The following is a 21,852-nucleotide window of genomic DNA, read 5'->3' on the forward strand; positions in this document are numbered from 1 at the left end:
ATATCGACCTTTTTGCTCCTCTTGATAAACTGATTTAAAGGAAAAATAAATTTCTAATTTTTCTTTATGAATTATACTATTAACAACTACTGATTTATTTTTACATTTGGATTAAATTAAAATTTCAATTTATGTTGACAATAAGAGATAATTTTATAGAACCTAATGAGTTTCTTAGGTTTATCCTTTTAGAGATTTAAAATCAGTTTATCATCAGAGACCCATTGTAGTATATCTAGAAGTGTAGAAAAAAGATACTCACACTTTTTTGCTGTTTTTTTTTTTAAGCTTTGTGTTTAAAAACCAATGATACAATTTAAAAAAATTGTATTTCCTGTGAAATGTGGTGTGTAGTTCCCCACAAATATGTTATTTTACCGTTAATGTCATGGGGTTTTCTTGTTTCAGAATCCTGTTCACAAGATTCCTGACTCGCATGAGATAACGCTGAAGCATGGCACTAAAACAGTAAGTTTAAAAATCTGGTTTTTTCCCCTCTCAAATTACAGGGCTGTCATGGAAAAGTGAACTGATAAGATACATTTGTATTAAGGCTAATTATACAATCAACTGATGACATAAAAGCTATAGACATTAAGGAAAAATAGATTACTTTTATATTCAGTCAAAATAGCCATTTCCTTTTAGTTAAAATAGGAACACTTATTGTCACTGTTATTGTTGGCTTTAAAAATCTCTTATTTTTTAATATAGGAACATTATAAGTGGAAGAAAGAAATGAAACTCAAACACAATTTTGCTTTTTATGGTGTGGGAAAATTTCTTACTACCTTTAGCTTTACTTCTGTATCAGTGAAAGGCATGAATTTGTTCATTTTTCAGATGAATGTTGAGATAAGAAATGGACTTTAAGTAGTTACTGTATGGCTCTAAGTATTTATTAATACTTAGTTTACAGATTGCATGTTTATATTGTTATATTTACTTATGTTTGAGTAATCTATTATATTTAAAGATGAATAATATAAAATATTTGAGATGTAAGGTGAAATCATTGTATCTTATTGCAAAGCCACTAAAAAGTAGTAGTTAAATGAGTGAAACATTCATACGAAATGAAAAAAATTATCTTTCCCTTTTCAATGAAACTACTTTTTTCTAATTGACATGTAAAGAAGTAACAAAATACACCCCATAATAAGAGGGAAATATCAATCAATAGAGATAGACCCAGAAATGATATAAACAGGGTCATTCTTACAGTTTTTTCTTTTGAAAATATTGTTTTCATAAAAATATTTATGTTAAATATAATGGGTTTATTGTTATTTTAAATGAAATGGAAAAGATGTAAAAATCTCTTAGTTTTAATTTCTAGTGGAAATAGTGATACATATAACTCACATAAACAAAACCTCTCTGGAGTCCTCATTCGTTTTTTTTTTTTTTTTTTTTTTGAGACAGAGTTTCACTCTGTTGCCCAGGCTGTAGTGCAGTGGTGTGATCTCGGCTCACTGCAAGCTCCGCCTCCCGGGTTCATGCCATTCTCCTGCCTCAGCCTCCTGAGTAGCTGGGACTACAGGTGCCCGCCACCACACCTGGCCAATTTTTTTGTATTTTTGGTAGAGATGGGGTTTCACCGTGTTAGCCAGGATAGTCTCTATCTCCTGACCTCATGATCTGCCTGCCTTGGCCTCCCAAAGTGCTGGGATTACAGGTGTGAGCCACCACGCCCGGCCTGGAGCCCTCAGTAGATTTTAAGAGTGTAAAGAGTCTTGAAATGAAACTATGCGGGAATTGCTGCCCTAAGACATCATTTCAATCTGATTCTTAATATATTTATTTTTTCTTAAATCAGGTTTTTAATATTTTTATTCTGAAATTATGATGGAATTCTACTTTTTGTATTTTTAAGTAAATAAGGAAAAATTGTAGACTGAGTATTTAAAAGGAAGCTTTTTTGTCATCTAGTCTGGAGAATTTTACAACTGAGAGATGGGTCATGAGTTTCACAAGTTTGATTTAAATATTCCTTTTTTTCGTAAATCAAGTTTTATCTTGTAGAGAAACATAACTTAAAAAATACTCCAGTATGTTTTACACATTGAAAATCAATTAGACTAATTATACTCTTGGGTTAACTTTTTTTTTTTTTTTGCAATCCTGCCTTTGTTCTACATGCAAATAAATTTATTTTTAAATAAATGTTGGATTAGAAGATAGCTTTTCTATCTGATCTTTTTTTCTTTTAAACGAGTTATTTTAAAAAGGTCCATAAGGCCAATCTTATTTGTTTCCTATATACTTTACATTTTAGTCCCCCCGTCCCCACCTTACAGGATTATTTAAAAGCAAATACCTGACTTCATATGATTTCATCTGTGAATATTTCAGTATGAATCTCTAAGAGATAATATTGGGCTGTTTCTGAATGTGCACACATACACTCTTTCTGAATGTGCACACATACACTCTTTCCTACATAATACCATCTTTATATATCTATTTTTTCAATAATTATTTAATCTAATATCTCATTAGTGTTCAAATTTCCCCAGTTTTCCCATACATCTTTTTAGAGTCAGTTTGTTCAAATCAGTCTCTTAATGTCTGATGTACTCTTAGGAGAGTTACCATTATTTTTTTTTTTTATATCTCTAAATTTATAAGATTTTGTGCTCTTTTTCTCCTTTTAGTGACTATTTGGTGAATGTACTTACTGTGGCATAATAGTCAACTGAATCCTTCCCACTGAATGTGATGATAAAGTCTAAAGCTTTTTGAAAGGAGGAGAGGGTGATACACATTAATTCTTTTAATATAAATGTTAAAACTGAAAATTTGTGCTCATTCTCAAGTTGGAACAAGACACTTTTTTTTTTTTTTGAGACAAAGTCTTGCTCTGTCACTCAGGCTGGAGTGCAGTGGCGCAATCTCGGCTCACTGCAGCCTCCACCTCCCAGGGGTAAGCAATTCTCCGCCTCAGCCTCCTGAGTAGCTGGGATTACTGGCGCTCGCCACAACACCGGGTAATTTTTGTATTTTTAGTAGAGATGGGGTTTCGCCATGTTGGCCAGGCTGGTCTTGAACTCCTGACCTCAGGTGATCCGCCTACCTCGGCCTCCCAAAGTGCTGGGATTACAGGCGTGAGCCACTGTGCCCAGCCTCTGAGCTCTGTTTTCTATCTTTCTAATGACCTCCTTCATATCCTTTTGGTAAATGATGAATCATATATACAGTCAGCAGCAGAGATCCTGATACTCCAGTGAATGGTAGCATTGAAAGCCTCATTTTGTAATTTTGCTTTTTAATTTGTCATCTGTCTTAGTTAGGAGAACAGTCAAGTTTGCAAATTATTCTGTTCTTCCTTGATAAAAAGGAATTTATCTCATATTTGTCAGACTGTATGTTTGTTTTACATAAGATTTTACAATTTTTAGGTCTCCTTTCTTTTTAACAAATATTTAGTAGAGTTTGTATTTTGTGCCAGGTTCAGTGCTGGGCACAGACAAGGTCTCTGTCCATATGGTGCTTATACTCTTGAGGGTAAGACAGGTACAGAATAGAGGAACCACAGATGAAGTTGTAATTTTATATTGTGTTGTAGTGAGATGAACACTGGTGGGGTTAGCCTTATTAGGAGGAGAAATAACTTAAATTGTAACAGGAGGGAAGAAGGATAGCATAATGAATGTAGAGGCAAGTGAGTTTGTAGGTGGTGGTAGCAGAAGCCATTTCTAGATTTTTAAAACTACTATTCATTTATTTTTGTTTTTGGTTGTTTTTTAAGACATTATTGTTCGGGCATAAAAAATGACTTTGTTTTCACTTGTATATTTGCCTTAACATCTTTAGAGTTCATGTCTAATTTTAACATAATAAGTATTATTATTTATATATGATTCCCTTATATTATGAAATCGGTATTTGCAAGTGCTAATTGAAATGAATATGTTATTTTGTCAGTATCTGACTTATTTAATTATAATTATATTAATTACATTTGAAGTCTATTTATTAGGATAACTGATTTATAGAAACTTCCTTTATATAAAACGTTGACTCTGGCCAGGCGCCGTGGCTCACACTTCTAATCCCAGCTTTGCGAGTCTGAGGCGGGCAAGTCACCTGAGATCAGGAGTTTGAAACCAGGCTGGTCAACAAGTGAAACCCCTTCTCTACTAAAAAATACAAAAATTAGCTGGGCGTGATGCTACATGCCTGTCATCCCAGCTACTTAGGAGGCTGAGGCAGGAGAATCGGTTGATCCCAGCAGGCAGAAGTTGGAGTGAGCCGAGATTGCACCACTGCACTCCAGCCTGGATGACAGAGTGAGACTCTGTCTCAAAAAAAAAAAAACAAACAAAAAAAACCCTTTGATTCTTTTACTGTGTCCAATGTATGGTAATCACATTAAATATTCCTAATGCAGTTCTTTTCTTCTTAGAGGGCAGTAGATCTAGGGACTTTCTGCTTTGAGAGAAAGCTACATATATCTTAGGAACAATGAGTTACACATTGGATATTGACGTGTGAATTGGACCCAGGAAAGTTCACAGGGAAAGCAATTGCTTTTTTTTTTTTTTTTTTTTTTTTGAGACAGGGTTTCGCCTTGTTGCCCAATTGGAGTGCAGAGCCGCGATCTCAGCTCATTGCAACCTCTGCCTCCCGAGTTCAAGCAATTCTCCTGCCTCAGCCTCTCAAATAGCTGGGATTACAGGCATGTGCCACCATGCCTGGCTAATTTTGTATTTTTAGTAGAGATGGGGTTTCTCCATGTTGGTCAGGCTGATCTCGAACTCCCAACCTCAGGTGATCCACCCGCCTTAGCCTCCCAAAGTGCTGGGATTACAGGCATGAGCTATGGTGCCTGGCATGCAATTTTTTTTTTTTTTTTTTTTTTTAAGACAGAGTCTTGCTCTGTCACCCAGGGTGGAATGCAGTGGCACGATCTTGGCTCGCTGCAACCTCTGCCTCCCAAGTTCAAGCGATTTTTGTGCCTCAGCACTACAGGTGCATGCCTCCACGCCCAGTTAATTTTTGTATTTTTAGTAAAGATGGGGTTTCTCCATGTTGGCCAGGCTGGTCTCAAACTCCTGACCTCAAGTGATCTCCCTGCCTTGGCCTCCCAAAGTGCTGGGATTACAGGCATGAGCCACCGTGCCTGGCTGGAAGCAAATATTTTATGGAACCAATATAAGTACTATTATAATGTGATTAGTCACTTAAAAATTCAGCTTTAAAAATAATTGTTTAAGGTGAATATACCGAGCCATTTGACCATAAGGGACAGATAATTCTGCTTTGTTCTACTTTGTTAAATAGATTTCTTAAAGCTCCCTTGGTGTTACTCATTTTGGTAATTTCAGATTCATATGGTCTTCATTCAGTTATGATTAAACTATCTTAAAAGTTTTCCTTAGATTGTATATTGAAAATGCTGAATTATTGTAATTATTTGTAAGATTTTTACTTGTACACTAAAGCAACTTAGTTTATCGTACAAAATTGCAGTGATAGCTATTCTGAGTACATGATTGATGATTTGGGACAAAATTGCCAAATAGATTTAAAGTATTTTTCTTTATTGCAAAAGAATTAATATAGTAACAAAGTCTAATAATATAGAAGGCACCATCCATTCCCGCTTTTCAGAAGTAACAATAGTTGGTGGTTTGTGCTTCCAAGGCCTAAAACATAGGGGGTGGGATTAAAGAACAGAAATGGGGGTTATAATTGACCATATGTCATTTTGCTCAAGTCATTTTATTTTATTTTTTTAAAACCAGGTGTCTGCTTTGGGTCTGGATCCCTCAGGTGCCCGTTTGGTGACAGGAGGATATGACTATGATGTTAAGTTTTGGGATTTTGCTGGAATGGATGCTTCTTTTAAGGCATTTCGATCCCTTCAGCCCTGTGAGTGGTATGTATTCACTTACTTAATATCTTCATATTTGACTTAATATCTTCACATTGGAAGACAGTGCTGTTGGCTTTGGACTCCCATCTACAATGATTTGTATCAAAATACATTACGTTTATATGACTGTATACTGCCTTCATAATTTAAATGAAGTAAAATGAGCCTTACATTTCTTTTGTTTCATAAACTTATATTTTAGGCTGGGCGCAGTGGCTCACACTTGTAATTCCAGAATTTTAGAAAGCCGAGGCAGGCGGATCATCTGAGGCCTGGAGTTTGAGACCAGAATGGACAACATGGCAAAAGCCCGTCTCTACTAAAATTAGAAAAATTAGCTGGGCATGGTGACGCATGCCTGTAATCCAGCTACTCGGGAGGCTGAGGCAGGAGAATTGCTTTAGCCTGAGAGGTGGAGGTTGCAGTGAGCTGAGATTGTGCCACTGCACTCCAGCCCAGCAACAGAGAGAGACTCCGTCTCAAAAAAAATTGCAAAAGGCCGGGCGCAGTGGCTCATGCCTGTAATCCCAGCACTTTGGGAGGCCAAGGTGGGTGGATCACCTGAGGTCAGGAGTTCGAGACCAGCCTGTCTAACATGGTGAAACTCCATCTCTACTAAAAATATAAAAACAAGCCAGGCATGATGGCTCATGCCTGTAATCCCAGCTACTTCGGAGGCTGAGGCAGGAGAATCGCTTGAACCCGGGAGGTGGAGGCTGCAGTGAGCCAAGATTGCGCCACTGCACTCCATCCTGGGCAACAGAGCAAGACTCCATCTCAAAACAAAAAAATTAAAAAAAACAACAACTTTGTTTTAAAACATTCCAATTAATCCTGAGAAATGAGAAATTAACATATGCTAAGCCATTAACCAGGTACCAATCCATTTTGTACTGTTTAGGTATGGTTGGCTAGCATTATGTTAGAAAGGGCCTTCCATGTTGCTACAATGAGCCAGCCTTTCTCTCTTTTTTTTTTTTTTTTTTTTTTTTTTTTTTTTTGAGACAGGGTCTGGCTCTGTTGCCCGGGCTGGAGTGCAGTGGTGAGATCTTGGCTCACTGCAACCTCTGCTTCCTGGGCTCAAGACATCCTCCCACCTCAGCCTCCCAAATAGCTGTGACTATATGGGTGTGCACCACCATGCCTGGCTAATTTTTGTATTTTTTTGGTAGAGATGGGGTTTCACCATGTAGTCCAAGGTGGTTTCAAACTCCTGATCTCAAGTAATCCACCTGCCTCGTCTTCCCAAAGTGCTGGGATTACAGGCATGAGCCACCGCGCCTGGCCCATAAGCCACTCTCTTTTCTGTATTTGACCATATCTGATCTTTTGGCATATTGCTTTCTTATGCTCAGCGGTCCCCAATCTTTTTTGCACCAGTGCCTGGTTTTGTGGAAGACAGTTTTTCCATGGACTAGGGGTAGCGTGGAGGTCGGGGTGGTGGGATGGTTTCCGGATGAAACTGTTCTATCTCAGATCATCAGGCATTAGATTCTAATAAGGATTGTGCAACCTAGAGATCCCTCGCATGCGCAGTCCACAATAGGGTTCGTACTCCTGTGAGAATCGAATGCCATTGTTGATCTGACAGGAGCCAGAGCTCAGGTGGTAATGCTCGCTCACCCTTCCAACACCTGCCGTGCACCTGGTTCCTAACAGGCCATAGACTGATACCAGTCCATGGCCTGGGCTTTGGGGACTCCTGACTTAACTTGTTTCTTTATCTCCTCTCCAATATTTCCAGTGGAATATCAAAGGCTTTATCATAATTATATTGTATCACTTCAGATGGCATGTATTGTCTAGTTGTTTCACTGTTAGTCACTAGAAATTAAGGTAAATCCCTGGATTAAGGTAGTGACATCTGATTCCTTCATTGTAAAGTTAATATTTTATACTTGAGAGAGGCAAGAACTTTGTAGAGAGATAGTTTGGTACTATGTAACTATCCAGATACTACTCATCATTCTTTTACTTAATGAGCTTAGTGTCCATTGATGATTTCTTCCTGAATCGGTTATGTCACCGAGGGCTACAAATTGGTGATTTTCTTATTCTGTTATTTCATCTGCATTTATTTCCTGGCATCTTCTTAAAGAAAAACTTTTCCATCGATGTTCATTAGGGATATTGGTCTAAAATTCTTTTTTTGTTGTGTCTCTGCCAAAATCCTCAATAAAATACTGGCAAATCGAATCCAGCAGCACATCAAAAAGCTTATCCACCATGATCAAGTGGGCTTCATCCCTGGGATGCAAGGCTGGCTCAACATACGCAAATCAATAAATGTAATCCAGCATATAAACAGAACCAAAGACAAAAACCACTTGATTATCTTAGTAGATGCCGAAAAGGCCTTCGACAAAATTCAACAGCCCTTCATGCTAAAAACTCTCAATAAATTAGGTATTGATGGGACATATCTCTAAATAATAAGAGCTATTTATGAGAAACCCACAGCCAATATCATACTGAATGGGCAATAACTGGAAGCATTCCCTTTGAAAACTGGCAGAAGACAGGGATGCCCTCTCTCACCACTCCTATTCAACATAGTGTTGGAAATTCTGGCCAGGCAATCAGGCAGGAGAAAGAAATAAAGGGTATTCAATTAGAAAAAGAGAAATTCAAATTGTCCCTGTTTGCAGATGACATGATTGTATATTTAGAAAACCCCATCGTCTCAGCCCCAAAACCCTCTAAGCTGATAAGCAACTTCAGCAAAGTCTCAGGATACAAAATCAATGTGCAAAAATCACAGACATTCTTATACACCAATAACAGACAGAGAGCCAAATCATGAGTGAACTACCATTCACAATTGCTTCAAAGAGAATAAAATACCTAGGAGTGCAACTTACAAGGGATGTGAAGGACCTCTTCAAGGAGAACTACAAACCACTGCTCAACGAAATGAAAGAGGACACAAAGAAATGGAAGAACATTCCATGCTCATGGATAGGAAGAATCAATATCATGAAAATGGCCATACTGCCCAAGGTAATTTATAGATTCAATGCCATCCCCATCAAGCTACCAATGACTTTCTTCACAGAATTGGAAAAAACTACTTTAAAGTTCATATGGAACCAAAAAAGAGCCCGCATCACCAAGACAATCCTAAGCCAAAAGAACAAAGCTGGAGGCATCACGCTACCTGACTTCAAACTATACTACAAGGCTACAGTAACCAAAACAGCATGGTACTGGTACCAAAACAGAGATATAGATCAATGGGACAGAACAGATCCCTCAGAAAGAATACCACACATCTACAACCATCTGATCTTTGACAAACCTGACAAAAACAAGAAATGGGGAAAGGATTCCCTATTTAATAAATGATGCTGGGAAAACTGGCTAGCCATATGTAGAAAACTGAGACTGGATCCCTTCCTTATACATTATACAAAAATTAATTCAAGATGGATTAAAGACTTAAATGTTGGACCTAAAACCATAAAAACCCTAGAAGAAAGCCTAGGCATTACCATTCAGGACATAGGCATGGGCAAGGACTTCATGTCTAAAACACCAAAAGCAATGGCAACAAAAGCCAAAATTGACAAATGGGATCTAATTAAACTGAAGAGCTTCTGCACAGCAAAAGAAACTATCATCAGAGTGAACAGGCAACCTACAGAATGGGAGGAAATTTTTGCAACCTACCCATCTGACAAAGGGCTAATATCCAAAACCTACAAAGAACTCAAAACAAATTTACAAGAAAAAAACAACCCCATCAAAAAGTGGGTGAAGGATATGAACAGACACTTCTCAAAGGAAGACATTTATGCAGCCAACAGACACATGAAAAAATGCTCTTCATCACTGGGCATCAGAGAAATGCAAATCAAAACCACTATGAGATACCATCTCACACCAGTTAGAATGGTGATCATTAAAAAGTCAGGAAACAACAGGTGCTGGAGAGGATGTGGAGAAATAGGAACACTTTTACACTGTTGGTGGGACTGTAAACTAGTTCAACCATTGTGGAAGTCAGTGTGACGACTCCTCAGGAATCTAGAACTAGAAATACCATTTGACCCAGCCATCCCATTACTGGTTATATACCCAAAGGATTATAAATCATGCTTCTATAAAGACACATGCACACGTATGTTTATTGTGACACCATTCACAATAGCAAAGACTTGGAACCAACCCAAATGTCCATCAATGATAGACCGAATTAAGAAAATGTGGCACATATACACCATGGAATACTATGCAGCCATTAAAAAATGATGAGTTCATGTCCTTTGTAGGGACATGGATGAAGCTGGAAACCATCATTCTCAGCAAACTATCACAAGGACAGAAAACCAAACACCGCATGTTCTCACTCATAGGTGGGAATTGAACAATGAGAACACATGGTCACAGGAAGGGGAACATCACACACCAGGGCCTGTCATGGGATGAGGGGAGGAGGGAGGGATAGCATTAGGAGATATACCTAATGTAAATGATGAGTTAATGGGTGCAGCACACCAACATGGCACATGTATACACATGTAACAAACCTGCACATTGTGCACATGTACTCTAGAACTTGAAGTATAATTAAAAAAGTAGAAAAGAACAACTTTTCCTCATTAACTGATGTTATTTGGTTATCCTGAAATATAGTTACTACTGAAGAGGCAGGATAAAAGCTTAGTTATCTTTCTTTAATTGCCCATTTTTAGCTTAAGGGCTGATGGTGATAAATGAATTGTTTCTGTTATTGGTGATGATTTCTTTTTCTTTTTTGAGTATCAGTATTTACGATTTTTAAATTTTCATGTTTCAGTCAATTGCAGTCATTATTCTTTTTGATGTTTAAATTGTCCTAGATTTGTCTAGTAGGAGTCCTTGATTGCTGTATAATTTTGACATGACCTTATTAGTCTTTAACACTTACTTGGTTTCTGGCACAACATGATGTAGGCTTCCTGTTAACATTCCTTTACAAGTCCTGGAATCAGTACTTCCCCGAGTAGCCCTCCTTTGTTCTTGTGGGAATGGTATTTAGAGACCAAATCTGGTTGCTGGGCATGCTCATTGATATTGGGATGTCATTGCTTTTGACCTTTTGATGGAAAGAGGGAGAAAATATAGATGCGTATGTATTCATGCATATATTTGTCTATGTTTAAATTACAAGGTCACATTGATATTTCTATTTCAATTTCAAAATATTTAGTAAACTTTTAAATTTCAGAATATTTTTAAATTTATAGATAAGCTACAAAGATAGTACAGAGTTTATGCATACACTTCACCCAGTTTTTCTTATGATTAACATCTTATGGTCCATTTGTCACAATTAGGAAACTAACATTAGTCAGTTACTATTAATTAATCTCCAAACTTTATTTGGATTTCACTGTTTTTTTCCACTAATGATTCCTCCAAGATACCACATTACCTTTGGTCCTTATATTTGTTTAGTCCCTGACAGTTTCTCAGTCTTTCATTGTTTTTCATGACCATGACAGTTTTGAGGGGGTATTGGTCAGGTATTTTGTAGAATGTCTCTCAATTTGCTTTTGTCTGATGCTTTTCTCATGGTTAGATTGAGATTGTGAGTCCTTGGGAAGAATATCACAGAGGTGAAGTGGCTTTCTTATTACATCATATCAGGGGTACTTTTGTCATGTTTTTTTAGGTTCTTCATGGTAAAGTTACTTTTTCCTTTCCTTTCCATATGCCATTCTTTGGCTATAAGCCACTGAGTACTGCTCAAACTAGAGGCAGTGGAAAAATTCAGCTCCACTTCCTGGAGTGAGTGGTATTTAAATACACTTTTTGGTTTTTTTATGTATTTATTTTATTGCTCAGCTTGTTTCAACTGTGGTGATTGGGAGCTCTTTTAGTTTGGTCTTTTGTCCCTTTGACATGCTTCCTTTTTTTCATTTTTGGAAATACTCCCTTAATTTTTGATACTACAGGATGCTCCAGGCTGGGCACAGTGGCTCACGCCTGTAATCCCAGCACTTTGGGAGGCCGAGGCGGGCAGATCACCTGAGGTCAGGAGTTCAAGACCAGCCTGGCCAACATGGTGAAACCCCGTCTGTACTAAAAATACAAAAATTAGCTGGGCATGTTGGTGGGTGCCTGTAATCCCGGTTACTTCAGAGGCTGAGGCAAGAGAATCGCTTGAACCCGGAAGGTGGAGGTTGCAGTGAGCTGAGATCGCGCCTTTGCACTCCAGCCTGGGCAACGAGTGAAATTCTGTTGCAATAAATAAATAAATAAATAAATAAAATAAAATGCTCCAGGCTATAGATGCTTGTATTTTCCCTGCTCCAGTTCTAGAATTAGTTCTTTTCCCCAGGAGAAGTATATTAGCAAATAAGATCTAGGTTCTTTATTATTATTATTATTATTTTTATTATACTTTTAAGTTCTGGGATACACGTGCAGAATGTGTAGGTTTGTTACATAGGTATACACGTGCCGTGGTGGTTTGCTGTACCCATCAACGCATCATCTACATAGCTATTTCTCCTAATGCTGTCCCTGCCCTAGCCCCCCACCCACTGACAGGCCCTGGTGTGTGATATTCCCCTCCTTGTGTCCATGTGTTCTCATTGTTCAACTCCCACTTATGAGTGAGAACATGTAGTGTTTGGTTTTCTGTTCTTGTGTTAGTTTGCTGAGAATGATGGTTTCCAGCTTCATCCATGTCCCTGCAAAGGATATGAACTCATCTTTTTTTATGGCTGCGTAGTATTCCATGGTTTATATGTGCCACATTTTCTTTATCCAGTGTATCATTGATGGGCATTTGGGTTGGTTCCAAATCTTTGCTATTGTGAACAGTGCTGCAATAAACATAACGTGTGCATGTGTCTTTATAGTAGAATGATTTATAATCCTTTGGGTATATACCCAGTAATGGGATTGCTAGGTCGAATGGTATTTCTGGCTCTAGAAGATCTAGGTTCTTAATATGCTCATTGCTCCTGGGATGTCACTGCTCTTAGGCTGACTCAGCTGACACAGCTAGGAAATATATGCATATATGTTGTACTAACTTATGTATATAGTATATAGTATTTTGTATCTCTCTACATCCACGTTAACCTGAACACTAGTGCATACTGATGTTCTAATTCTAATCCAGTACTATGTTGATTTGTTCTAACCTTCCTGCTTTTCTGTATCATCACTTTCCAATGGTGAGAAACCTAGCTTCCACTATCCATTTACTTACTTATTCAGCCTCAGTATACATGTAAAGCAATTTAAGAATTGTTAATTGTACCTGTGTTCCAATTTAAATTTAGCATTACAGAATTTTTCTTAACGTCTTTTAATTTGATATTCAAATTAAAAGATAGAAGTCATTTATGAGAAAACACTTACTGGTCAAGGGGTTGGCAAAGTTTTTTTTATAAAGGGCCAGATAGCATTTTAGGCTTTACAGGTCACAAATGGTCTTTGTTAAATTTATCTGTATGTGTATATATTTATGTGTGTGTGTGTGTGTCTGTGTCTATGTGTGTGTTTGTGTGAGTGTATACATTTTCTTTTTTCTTTTTGTTTTTTTTTTTTTTGAGATGGAGTTTCGCTCTTGTTGCCCAGGCTGGAGTGCAATGGCATCATCTCGGCTCACCACAACTTCCACCTCCTGGGTTAAAGCGATTCTCCTGCCTCAGCCTCCTGAGTAGCTGAGATTACAGGCATGTGCCACCACACCTGGCTAATTTTGTATTTTTAATAGAGTCGGGGTTTCTCCATTTTGGTCAGGCTGGTCTTGAACTCCCGACCTCAGGTGATCTGCCCGTCTTGGCCTCCCAAAGTACTGGGATTACAGACGTGAGCCATTTCCCCTGGCCTACTTTTTTCAAGAAAAGACAGTAAAATCTGATTTGATGCCTTTGATCTTTGGTTAAGAAAGAAAATAAAATCGTTTTCTAGCTGTAATTTCTGTTTGATTGAGTATTCCAAGGGTCATCACTTGATGATTCCAGTAGTTTAAGAGTGCTGTCCAATATAACTTTCAGTGGTAATGGAGATATTATGTATCTGTATCATCCAGTATGGTAGTCACTCGTCACATGGGGTTACTGAATACTTGAAATGTGTTTAGTAATTCTAAGGAACTAAAATTTCTTGAAATCAAATTTTAATTAAAATGTAAATAACTACACGTGGCTAGGTAGCTGCTGTATTGGATAGTGCATATCTTCAGCCTCCCTTTAAGTGGCCAAATCCAGTACACACAAACTACTACGGTAGGTAACACGGTACCTCTAGACATAAAAATATGTGACTTAAGTTCAAAAACAGGAATGCTACTACCAAAAACTCACTAAAGTTTAATGCAGATTTTTAAATGAAGATAAAAGTGAGGCCAGGTGCGGTGGCTCACGGCTGTAATCCCCGCACTTTGGGAGGCCGAGGCAGGCGGATCACGAGGTGAAGAGATTAAGACCATTCTGGCCAACATGGTGAAACCCCGTCTCTACTAAAAATACAGAAATTATCTGGGTGTGGTGACACCTGCCTGTTGTCCCAGCTACTAGGGAGGTTGAGACAGGAGAATTGCTTGAACCTGCAAGGCAGAGGTTGCAGTGAGCTCAGATGGCGCCACTACACTCCAGCCTGGCAACAGAGTGAGACTCCATCTCAACAACAACAACAACAACAACAACAAAAAAAAAAAAAAAAAGAAAAAAGAAAAAAGTGAAACAAGTATTTTTATATTTATTTTCCCCTTCAATTTCGTTCTCTTTATTTTGTTGGATCATTGTTCTAGTTTCTGATTATAACACCCAATGTGTATGTTAATGATCACTGCTTGTGTTTTGCCAATTGCAAATTTGGTGAATGTACGTAAATTCTCATTCAGCTGATACCTGTTGAATATGGGAGAGTCAAACTCTCATAATACCATTAGAAGCCTTTCTTTATTTTGATATTTGTTTTTTTTTTTTTTTTTGAGTTGGAGTCTGTCTCATGTTGCTCAGGTTGGGGTGCAATGGCATGATCTCGGCTCACTGCAACCTCCACCTTCTGAGTTCAAGCAATTATCCTGTCTCAGCCTCCTGAGGAACTGGGATTACAGGTGCATGCCACCATGCCTGGCTAATTTTTGTATTTTTAGTAGAGATGTGGTTTCACCATGTTGGCCAGGCTGGTCTTGAACTCCAGATCACCTCAGGTGATCTGCCTGCCTTGGCCTCCCAAAGTGCTGGGATTACAGATGTGAGCCACCATGCCCCCGCCCGACATTGGTCTGTTAACCTTTTAAATTACGTTTTTCACCCAAGTGAGAATCCACACATGCCTGTAACTCAGCTAAATTCCCCCACATCTTTTTGTCACTGATCTGTATTATTCCTATATTATCCACAAAGATAACTTGAGGGAGTTTGTTGACTGTCTTGAAGATATGGAGACATAGTGTGATGTTTTCAAACCATCTCACCTGGAATAGCCAACAGCAGAATTTGTCTGAGATCCGAGAGGCAGCGTCATGGTGAGTAAGTGGATATCAAAGAGGCAGTCACACTCAAAGAACGCCCCCATAGCTATTCAGGAAGGGAGATAGAAGTCCAAGTCTAGGAGTGAAGCTGAGGTAAAAAAAGTGTCCTGGATTTTGGGCATCTCTGACGAATTTCTCCGGAAGAGCTCTTTGGTGCTGTAGTATTCTTAGCTTCTTTCTCACTCACCTAGCACACTTTAAAAAGACTGACATTAGGTGTTCTTTTCTTGGTCTACCAGTATAAAAATTGAATTTTAAAAAATGCTTTTCTTTGTTGTTAAGCACAGTTTATTATTTGATATACATTATTTACCTGAATATATTTTTCCTTCTTGCCGAGAGCAGCTCTGTCAGGGAGACCCTAACCCAGCGGCACTAGAGGAATTAAAGACACACACACAGAAATATAGAGGTGTGAAGTGGGAAATCAGGGGTCTCACAGCCTTCAGAGCTGAAAGCCCTGAACAGAGATTTACCCACATACTTATTAACAGCAAGCCAGTCATTAGCATTGTTTCTATAGATATTCGATTAACTAAAAGTATCCCTTATGGGAAACGAAGGGATGGGCCGAAATAAAGGGATGGGTTTGGCTAGTTATCTGCAGCAGGAGCATGTCCTTAAGGCACAGATCGCTGATGCTATTGTTTGTGGTTTAAGAATGCCTTTAAACAGTTTTCTGCCCTGGGTGGGCCAGGTGTTCCTTGCCCTCATTCCAGTAAACCCACAACCTTCCAGCGTGGGCATTATGGCCAATAGGAACATGTCACAGTGCTGCAGAGATTTTGTTTATGGCCAGTTTTGGGGCCAGTTTATGGCCAGATTTTGGAGGGCCTGTTCCCAACACCTTCTCTTTGACATTTTCATGGTAAAATTATGTAAACTATCTGTAATAGCCTTTTACTTAATTTCCTGGTTTTTGCTTCCCTCTGTAACTGTCATCAAGTTACATAATTTTAAAATTTTATCTTATTAAGATCCAGTGACCTTCTTTTGAGTCATGTCTCAGCTCAGATGTCAGCTCCTCAAAGAGACCTTTCCTCACCATACTGTCAAAAGTAGCTCCTCTCCCACCTCTCCACTGCCACCCACTCTATCCATTACCCTGATTTATTTCTTTTATAGCACTTATAACGATCAGAAATGATGTGTTTTTCACATTTGTTTACTTCTATTCCAGCACCTAAAACAGTGTTTGGGATATACTTGGAGCTTATTATTCATTAAATAAGTCATACAATAATAGTGTTTCATATTTTTTTTCAGTAGTTTTCTGTTGAGAAATAGAGCAGAAGACTATTTTCAGCAATGTGTACCCACCTTTTGGAAAAGGAAGGAAGCATAAGAATTTCTTTTTCTGGAAGATGTGAAATCTTTGGCTTAAACCCTATCAGTTCAGGGCAAGTAAGGAACAGTTTTTGAAATTACTAGCTCTGCACTCTAAGTGATGCCTTGAGCTACAAGCTTAAGGCTGATGTGTTTAGCTTTTTTTAAAAAATAAAAATATGATATGTATTCTGAAGATAATTGAATAGTGAGTTTTATTGCATCTTATGATTTCCATTCATTTTATATCAAAAGTGATTGCCACTGAGAAATTTCCATCTATTCAAATGGTATTTGTAGTTCTTGCTATGTATGAACAGTTACTTGATTAAAGAGTTTCAGAGTTCAAATAAATAAAAAAAGACAAAACAGATACCTACGGTTTTGCGTTTCTGAGTCAATCCTAGATTCTGAAATTTAAAAATTTCTGTTACTGGAAATCAGAATGGGTGAGTCAATGCTGTAGTCATTAAGTGTTATACACTGTCTTCTCTGCTAATTTAGCTGAGCTTGTGTCATAACTATCAGTTTTAGTGGGATGAGGGGAAGATTACTGTCCTAGATTTTCACTGAAGTACTTTTCCTCCTCTTTCTTTTTTATAGCATATTAGTTGATGTAAAATTTAATTCTGCAACTAAGTATAACTATAGACTTAATGTGCATAATGGAATGTGAGCATTGATTCTGACTCATAAAAATCTGAATTTGAATTATGTCTTGGCTTGTTCATTTGCTATATGACTTTAGGCATGTCATTTAATCACTTTGACCCTTAGTTTCCTTGCCTGTAAAATAGAATTAATACTACCAGTTTTTTGGTGTTCTGATTGATGATTAAATGAAATAATGTATATATTATAAAGTGTTTGGCACAGTGCCATGGCACCTAGTAAAGCATTTGGTAGATAATAACTCACCTAGTATTTATTTAATATGAAGGAATCTCAGTGCACAGATTCTTAAGTTGATATCTCTCATGTCTTTCAAGTATTACTTCCTATTTCTGAGTTTTTCTTAGTATTGTAACATTGGATTTTACCTCTGAAAAATCAGACTACTATTTAAGGCTATCACCTGTCCTGATTTCTTTCTTTCTTTCTTTTTTTTTTTTTTTGAGATAGAGTCTAGCTCTGTTGCCCAGGCTGGAGTGCAGTAGCACGATCTTGGTTCACTGCAACTTCTGCCTCCCAAGTTCAAGCAATTCTCCTGCCTCAGCCTGCTGAGGAGCTGGGATTAAGGCATGCCACCATGCCCGGCCAATTTTTGTATTTTTAGTAGAGACTGGGTTTCACCATGTTGGCCAGGCTGGTCTTGAACTCCTGACCTCAGGTGATCCTCCTGCCTTGGCCTCCCAAAGTGTTGAGATTACAGGCGTGAGCCATCGCGCCTGACCCTGATTTGTTTTTTGGGAGTATAGGCTATTTAGCTTTGGCTCTCTGTTATCTGTTCTCCATTTCCCTTTTTCTCTCTCTGGTCCAGTTCTCTTTATCTTTTTTTTTTTTTTTTTTGCCACAATTTGTTAAAACTTCTTAAGCCAATTCACTTTACTAATTTTCTACTCTTTTAATGAACTTTTTAAAAGTCACATTTATTCAGGTATAATTTACATTTAGTAAAATTTATTCTTTTTACTTATACAGTCCTATGAATTTTGAGAAATGCATACAGTCATAGTCATACACTATGATTATCCTCCAAAGTTCCCTTTAGCCCCTTTGCAGTCAGTCCCTCCTTCTGACCCCCAGGTAACCACTGATCTGATTTTGCCTCTATCAGTAGTTTTGTTCCCTTTTATAGCTGTGTAGCTATATTTGTATGACTGTATTACATACAGTTTGTTTATCTCTTTACCAGTTGATAGACATTTGGCTTATTTCCAGTTTTTAGGTATAAGGAATAAAGCTTCTATAAATACTCCGTACTGTAGAGGTCATTTTTATAGACAGGTGTTTTTATTTCCCTGGGTCAATACCTAAGTGTGAATTGCTTTGTCATATGATATGTGAGTATTAACTTTATAGGAAACTGCCTGACTTTTTAAAAATGCCATATCATTTTGCTTTCTTAGCGTCAATGTGTAAGAGTTGTAGTTACTTTATGTCCTTACCTACACTTGGTATTGTCAATATGTTAAATTTTAGCCATTCAGTTGGGTATGTAGTGATATGTTATTGGGTTTTAATTTGAATTTCCCTGATGATTAGTGATATTGAGCTTATATGTCTTCTTTGATGAAGCAGCTGTTCAAAAACTTTTGCCCATTTTAAAAACTGGGTTCTTTTCTTGGATTGGTTGATAAAGTTCTTTATAAGATATGTGTGTCACAAATATTCCAGTCTGTTGCTTAGATAGAAAGAGTTCCGTAAATATTTGTTAAATAGAAAAAGTAGTTTCCAAAAAAATTCCACTTTTGTAATATATAATTTATGTATTTGTGTTTTTTAGTACTAGGGAAAGTTTAAGAGGTTATGTCCTAGAAATGGAAGTGTATTATGTGGGGGTATTGGAGAACTTTCATTTTATATTTTTATATGACATAACAAAACAGCATGAATTACTTTTACAATTTAAAAAGATATTTTACACTTCAGAAAACAAAGGACATCAAAAACAAAATTAAAAGACAAATTATAAACAAAACATTGTAACACAGATTGAAAGCAATGGGCTACTATCCATAATACAGTTTCTGTAAATAAAGAAAGGGATGTTTGAAAACTAAAACTAGCCAAAGGAAATGAATTAATAGGTAACAGCAGAAGAAATACAAATAGTCAATAAACATAAAGATATTCAGCTTCATTAATAAAGAAGGAAAAATTAAAGTGCCAGTGAGGTACTATGTATTACCTGTAAGATTGGCAAAAGTGAAGAGAACATATACTATCCAATGTGAGAAGGCTAAGGTGGGGGTGTAAATGACCAGACTTTTTTTCCCGCATAACAATTTGATAATGTCTTTCTTTTTTTTTTTTTGAGACAGAGTCTCACTCTGTCGCCTGGGCTGGAGTGCAGTGGTGCAGTCTTGGCTCACTGCAACCTCGACTTCCTTGGTTCAAGCGATTCTCATGCCTCAGCCTCCCAAGTAGTTGGGAATTCAGGTATGCACCACCATGCCTGGCTAATATTTGGATTTTTAGTAGAGATAGGGTTTCACCATGTTGGCCAGGCTGGTCTCCAACTCCTGACCTCAAGTGATCCACCTGCCTTGGCCTCCCAAAGTGCTGGGATTACAGGCATGAGCCACTGCACCCAGCCAATATATCTTATTCTGATGTAAACTGTAAACTATGATGGCAAGATTTGGAGAAACAAATACTATCAGGCATGGTGGGAGTGTAAATTGGCACTGTCTTATAGAGGGCAATTCGGCATTCTCTTCCAAATTACAAATGCATATACCCTCTGACCAAGTAATCCACTTTTAGAAATTCCTCTGACAGATATATCCACATATATGGAAATGATCAGGAACAAGTTTATTTATCATAGCGTTATATGTAATGATGACACGTTTTCTTGAATTTTTTTTCAGCACAAAATAACAGTCTGATAATATGTTCTTTTTCCTTTAAAAAAATTCCACAGCTATATTCTTTGTCTTTTAGATCTTAGAACAGTATAGACTGTGATCAGTGGCTGAACTCTAGTCCATAGCTTGTTTTTGTATGAGACTTGAACTAAGAATGATTTTTACAGTTTTAAAGGGTTGTGAAACAAACCCCAGAATAATGAAGAAGAATGTGATACAGAGATCATATATGGCTTGCAAAGCTTCAAATATTTATCTGGTCCTTCACACAAAGTTTGCTGACCCTACTGTAAAAGCTCTTCACAGCCCCTTATTATTTTGCTCTTCTTTTTTACGCTCTCTGCCTGGTGAGATACAGGCTGAAAAGATTCTTCTTGTATCTCTTTACCTTCTTAACCTCACTGCTTGTGGCCAGTGGAATGTGTCTGTGATCTTAGGAAGTTTGAGGGAGGTAGGGCTGAGAGTAATCCTTGTATGTGTTTTGGGGAGTCTCTCCTCTATGTGATGGATGCTATAGTTTTGTTGTAAACTATGCAACAGAGTGAGACTCCGTCTGGCTGGAGTGCAGTGGCGCCATCTCTGCTCACTGCAAGCTCTGCCTCCTGGGTTCACGCCGTTCTCCTGCCTCAGCCTCCCGAGGAGCTGGGACTACAGGTGCCCGCCACCATGCCCGGCTAATTTTTTGTATTTTTAGTAGAGACGGGGTTTCATGGTGTTAGCCAGGATGGTCTTGATCTTCTGACCTTGTGATCTGCCTGCCTCAGCCTCCCAAAGTGCTGGGATTACAGGCGTGAGCCACCGCTCCCAGCCTGTATGCTGTATTTTTAGGAAAGATAGTAGGTTTTTGATTATATATCTTTGTTTTATTAACCCTATATTATGTCTTCCACGTTGTTTTTTGTGCCTGCTGCCTAATTTTTGTGACAACTGCTTCCATAAGGGCATCCTTGCTGCTTTGAGAACGAACCGCCCATGGACTTCATGGTTTCTGGGTAGTTTCATATGAGGCTGTTGCACTCTTTCTGGGAGGTGCTTTCCTAATCATTCTGATCTTTTCCTATTAGAAATTTCTGGATAATTTCCAGTTTTCAGTAGTCCTTTCATTTATCCTGATTTTATATTTTTCTAGGTTATTTCTTTTGGCATTTGGAGTAGGGAAGTCTGATGAAGTCCTCAGTTCTTTTTCCTTAGAAGTCTTCTATATTTCCTATTTCCAAATTCTTAAGGATTCCTTATTTATATTCTTTTTTTGCACCCTCTGCAGAATCAACCTTATATTGACAAAATATATTTTTACATTTTTGGGTGACATTTACAAGTCCTTAATTAATTAATTAATTAATTTATTTTTTGAGACGGAGTCCCACTCATTCGCCCAGGCTGTAGTGCGGTGGTGTGATCTCGGCTCACTGCAAGCTCCACCTCCCGGATTCATGCCATTCTCCTGCCTCAGCCTCCCAAGTAGCTGGGACTACAGGCGCCTGCCATGACGCCCGGCTAATTTTTTGTATTTTCAGTAGAGACGGGGCTTTACCGTGTTAGCCAGGATGGTCTCGATCGCCTGACCTCGTGATCCGCCCGCCTCAGCCTCCCAAAGTGTTAGGATTACAGTCGTGAGCCACCGTGCC

At 38.0% G+C, this 21,852-nt stretch overlaps 1 protein-coding gene across 4 annotated transcripts in view; it reads left to right on the forward strand.

Annotated features, from left to right (window-relative positions):
* The window catches only part of WDR70 (WD repeat domain 70), a 365,884-nt gene that overhangs the window by 64,536 nt on the left and 279,496 nt on the right, over positions 1 to 21,852 (forward strand). For all 4 annotated transcript variants that reach the window (XM_054555494.2, XM_054555493.2, XM_002815513.6 and 1 more), the window contains exons 6-7: positions 409 to 468; positions 5,751 to 5,884. In XM_054555494.2, the coding sequence (XP_054411469.1) occupies positions 409 to 468; positions 5,751 to 5,884 (194 nt within the window). The remainder of the gene's footprint in view (positions 1 to 408; positions 469 to 5,750; positions 5,885 to 21,852) is intronic.

Source organism: Pongo abelii, chromosome 4, assembly GCF_028885655.2.
Source record: "Pongo abelii isolate AG06213 chromosome 4, NHGRI_mPonAbe1-v2.0_pri, whole genome shotgun sequence".
Classification (NCBI taxonomy): Eukaryota; Metazoa; Chordata; class Mammalia; order Primates; family Hominidae; genus Pongo; species Pongo abelii.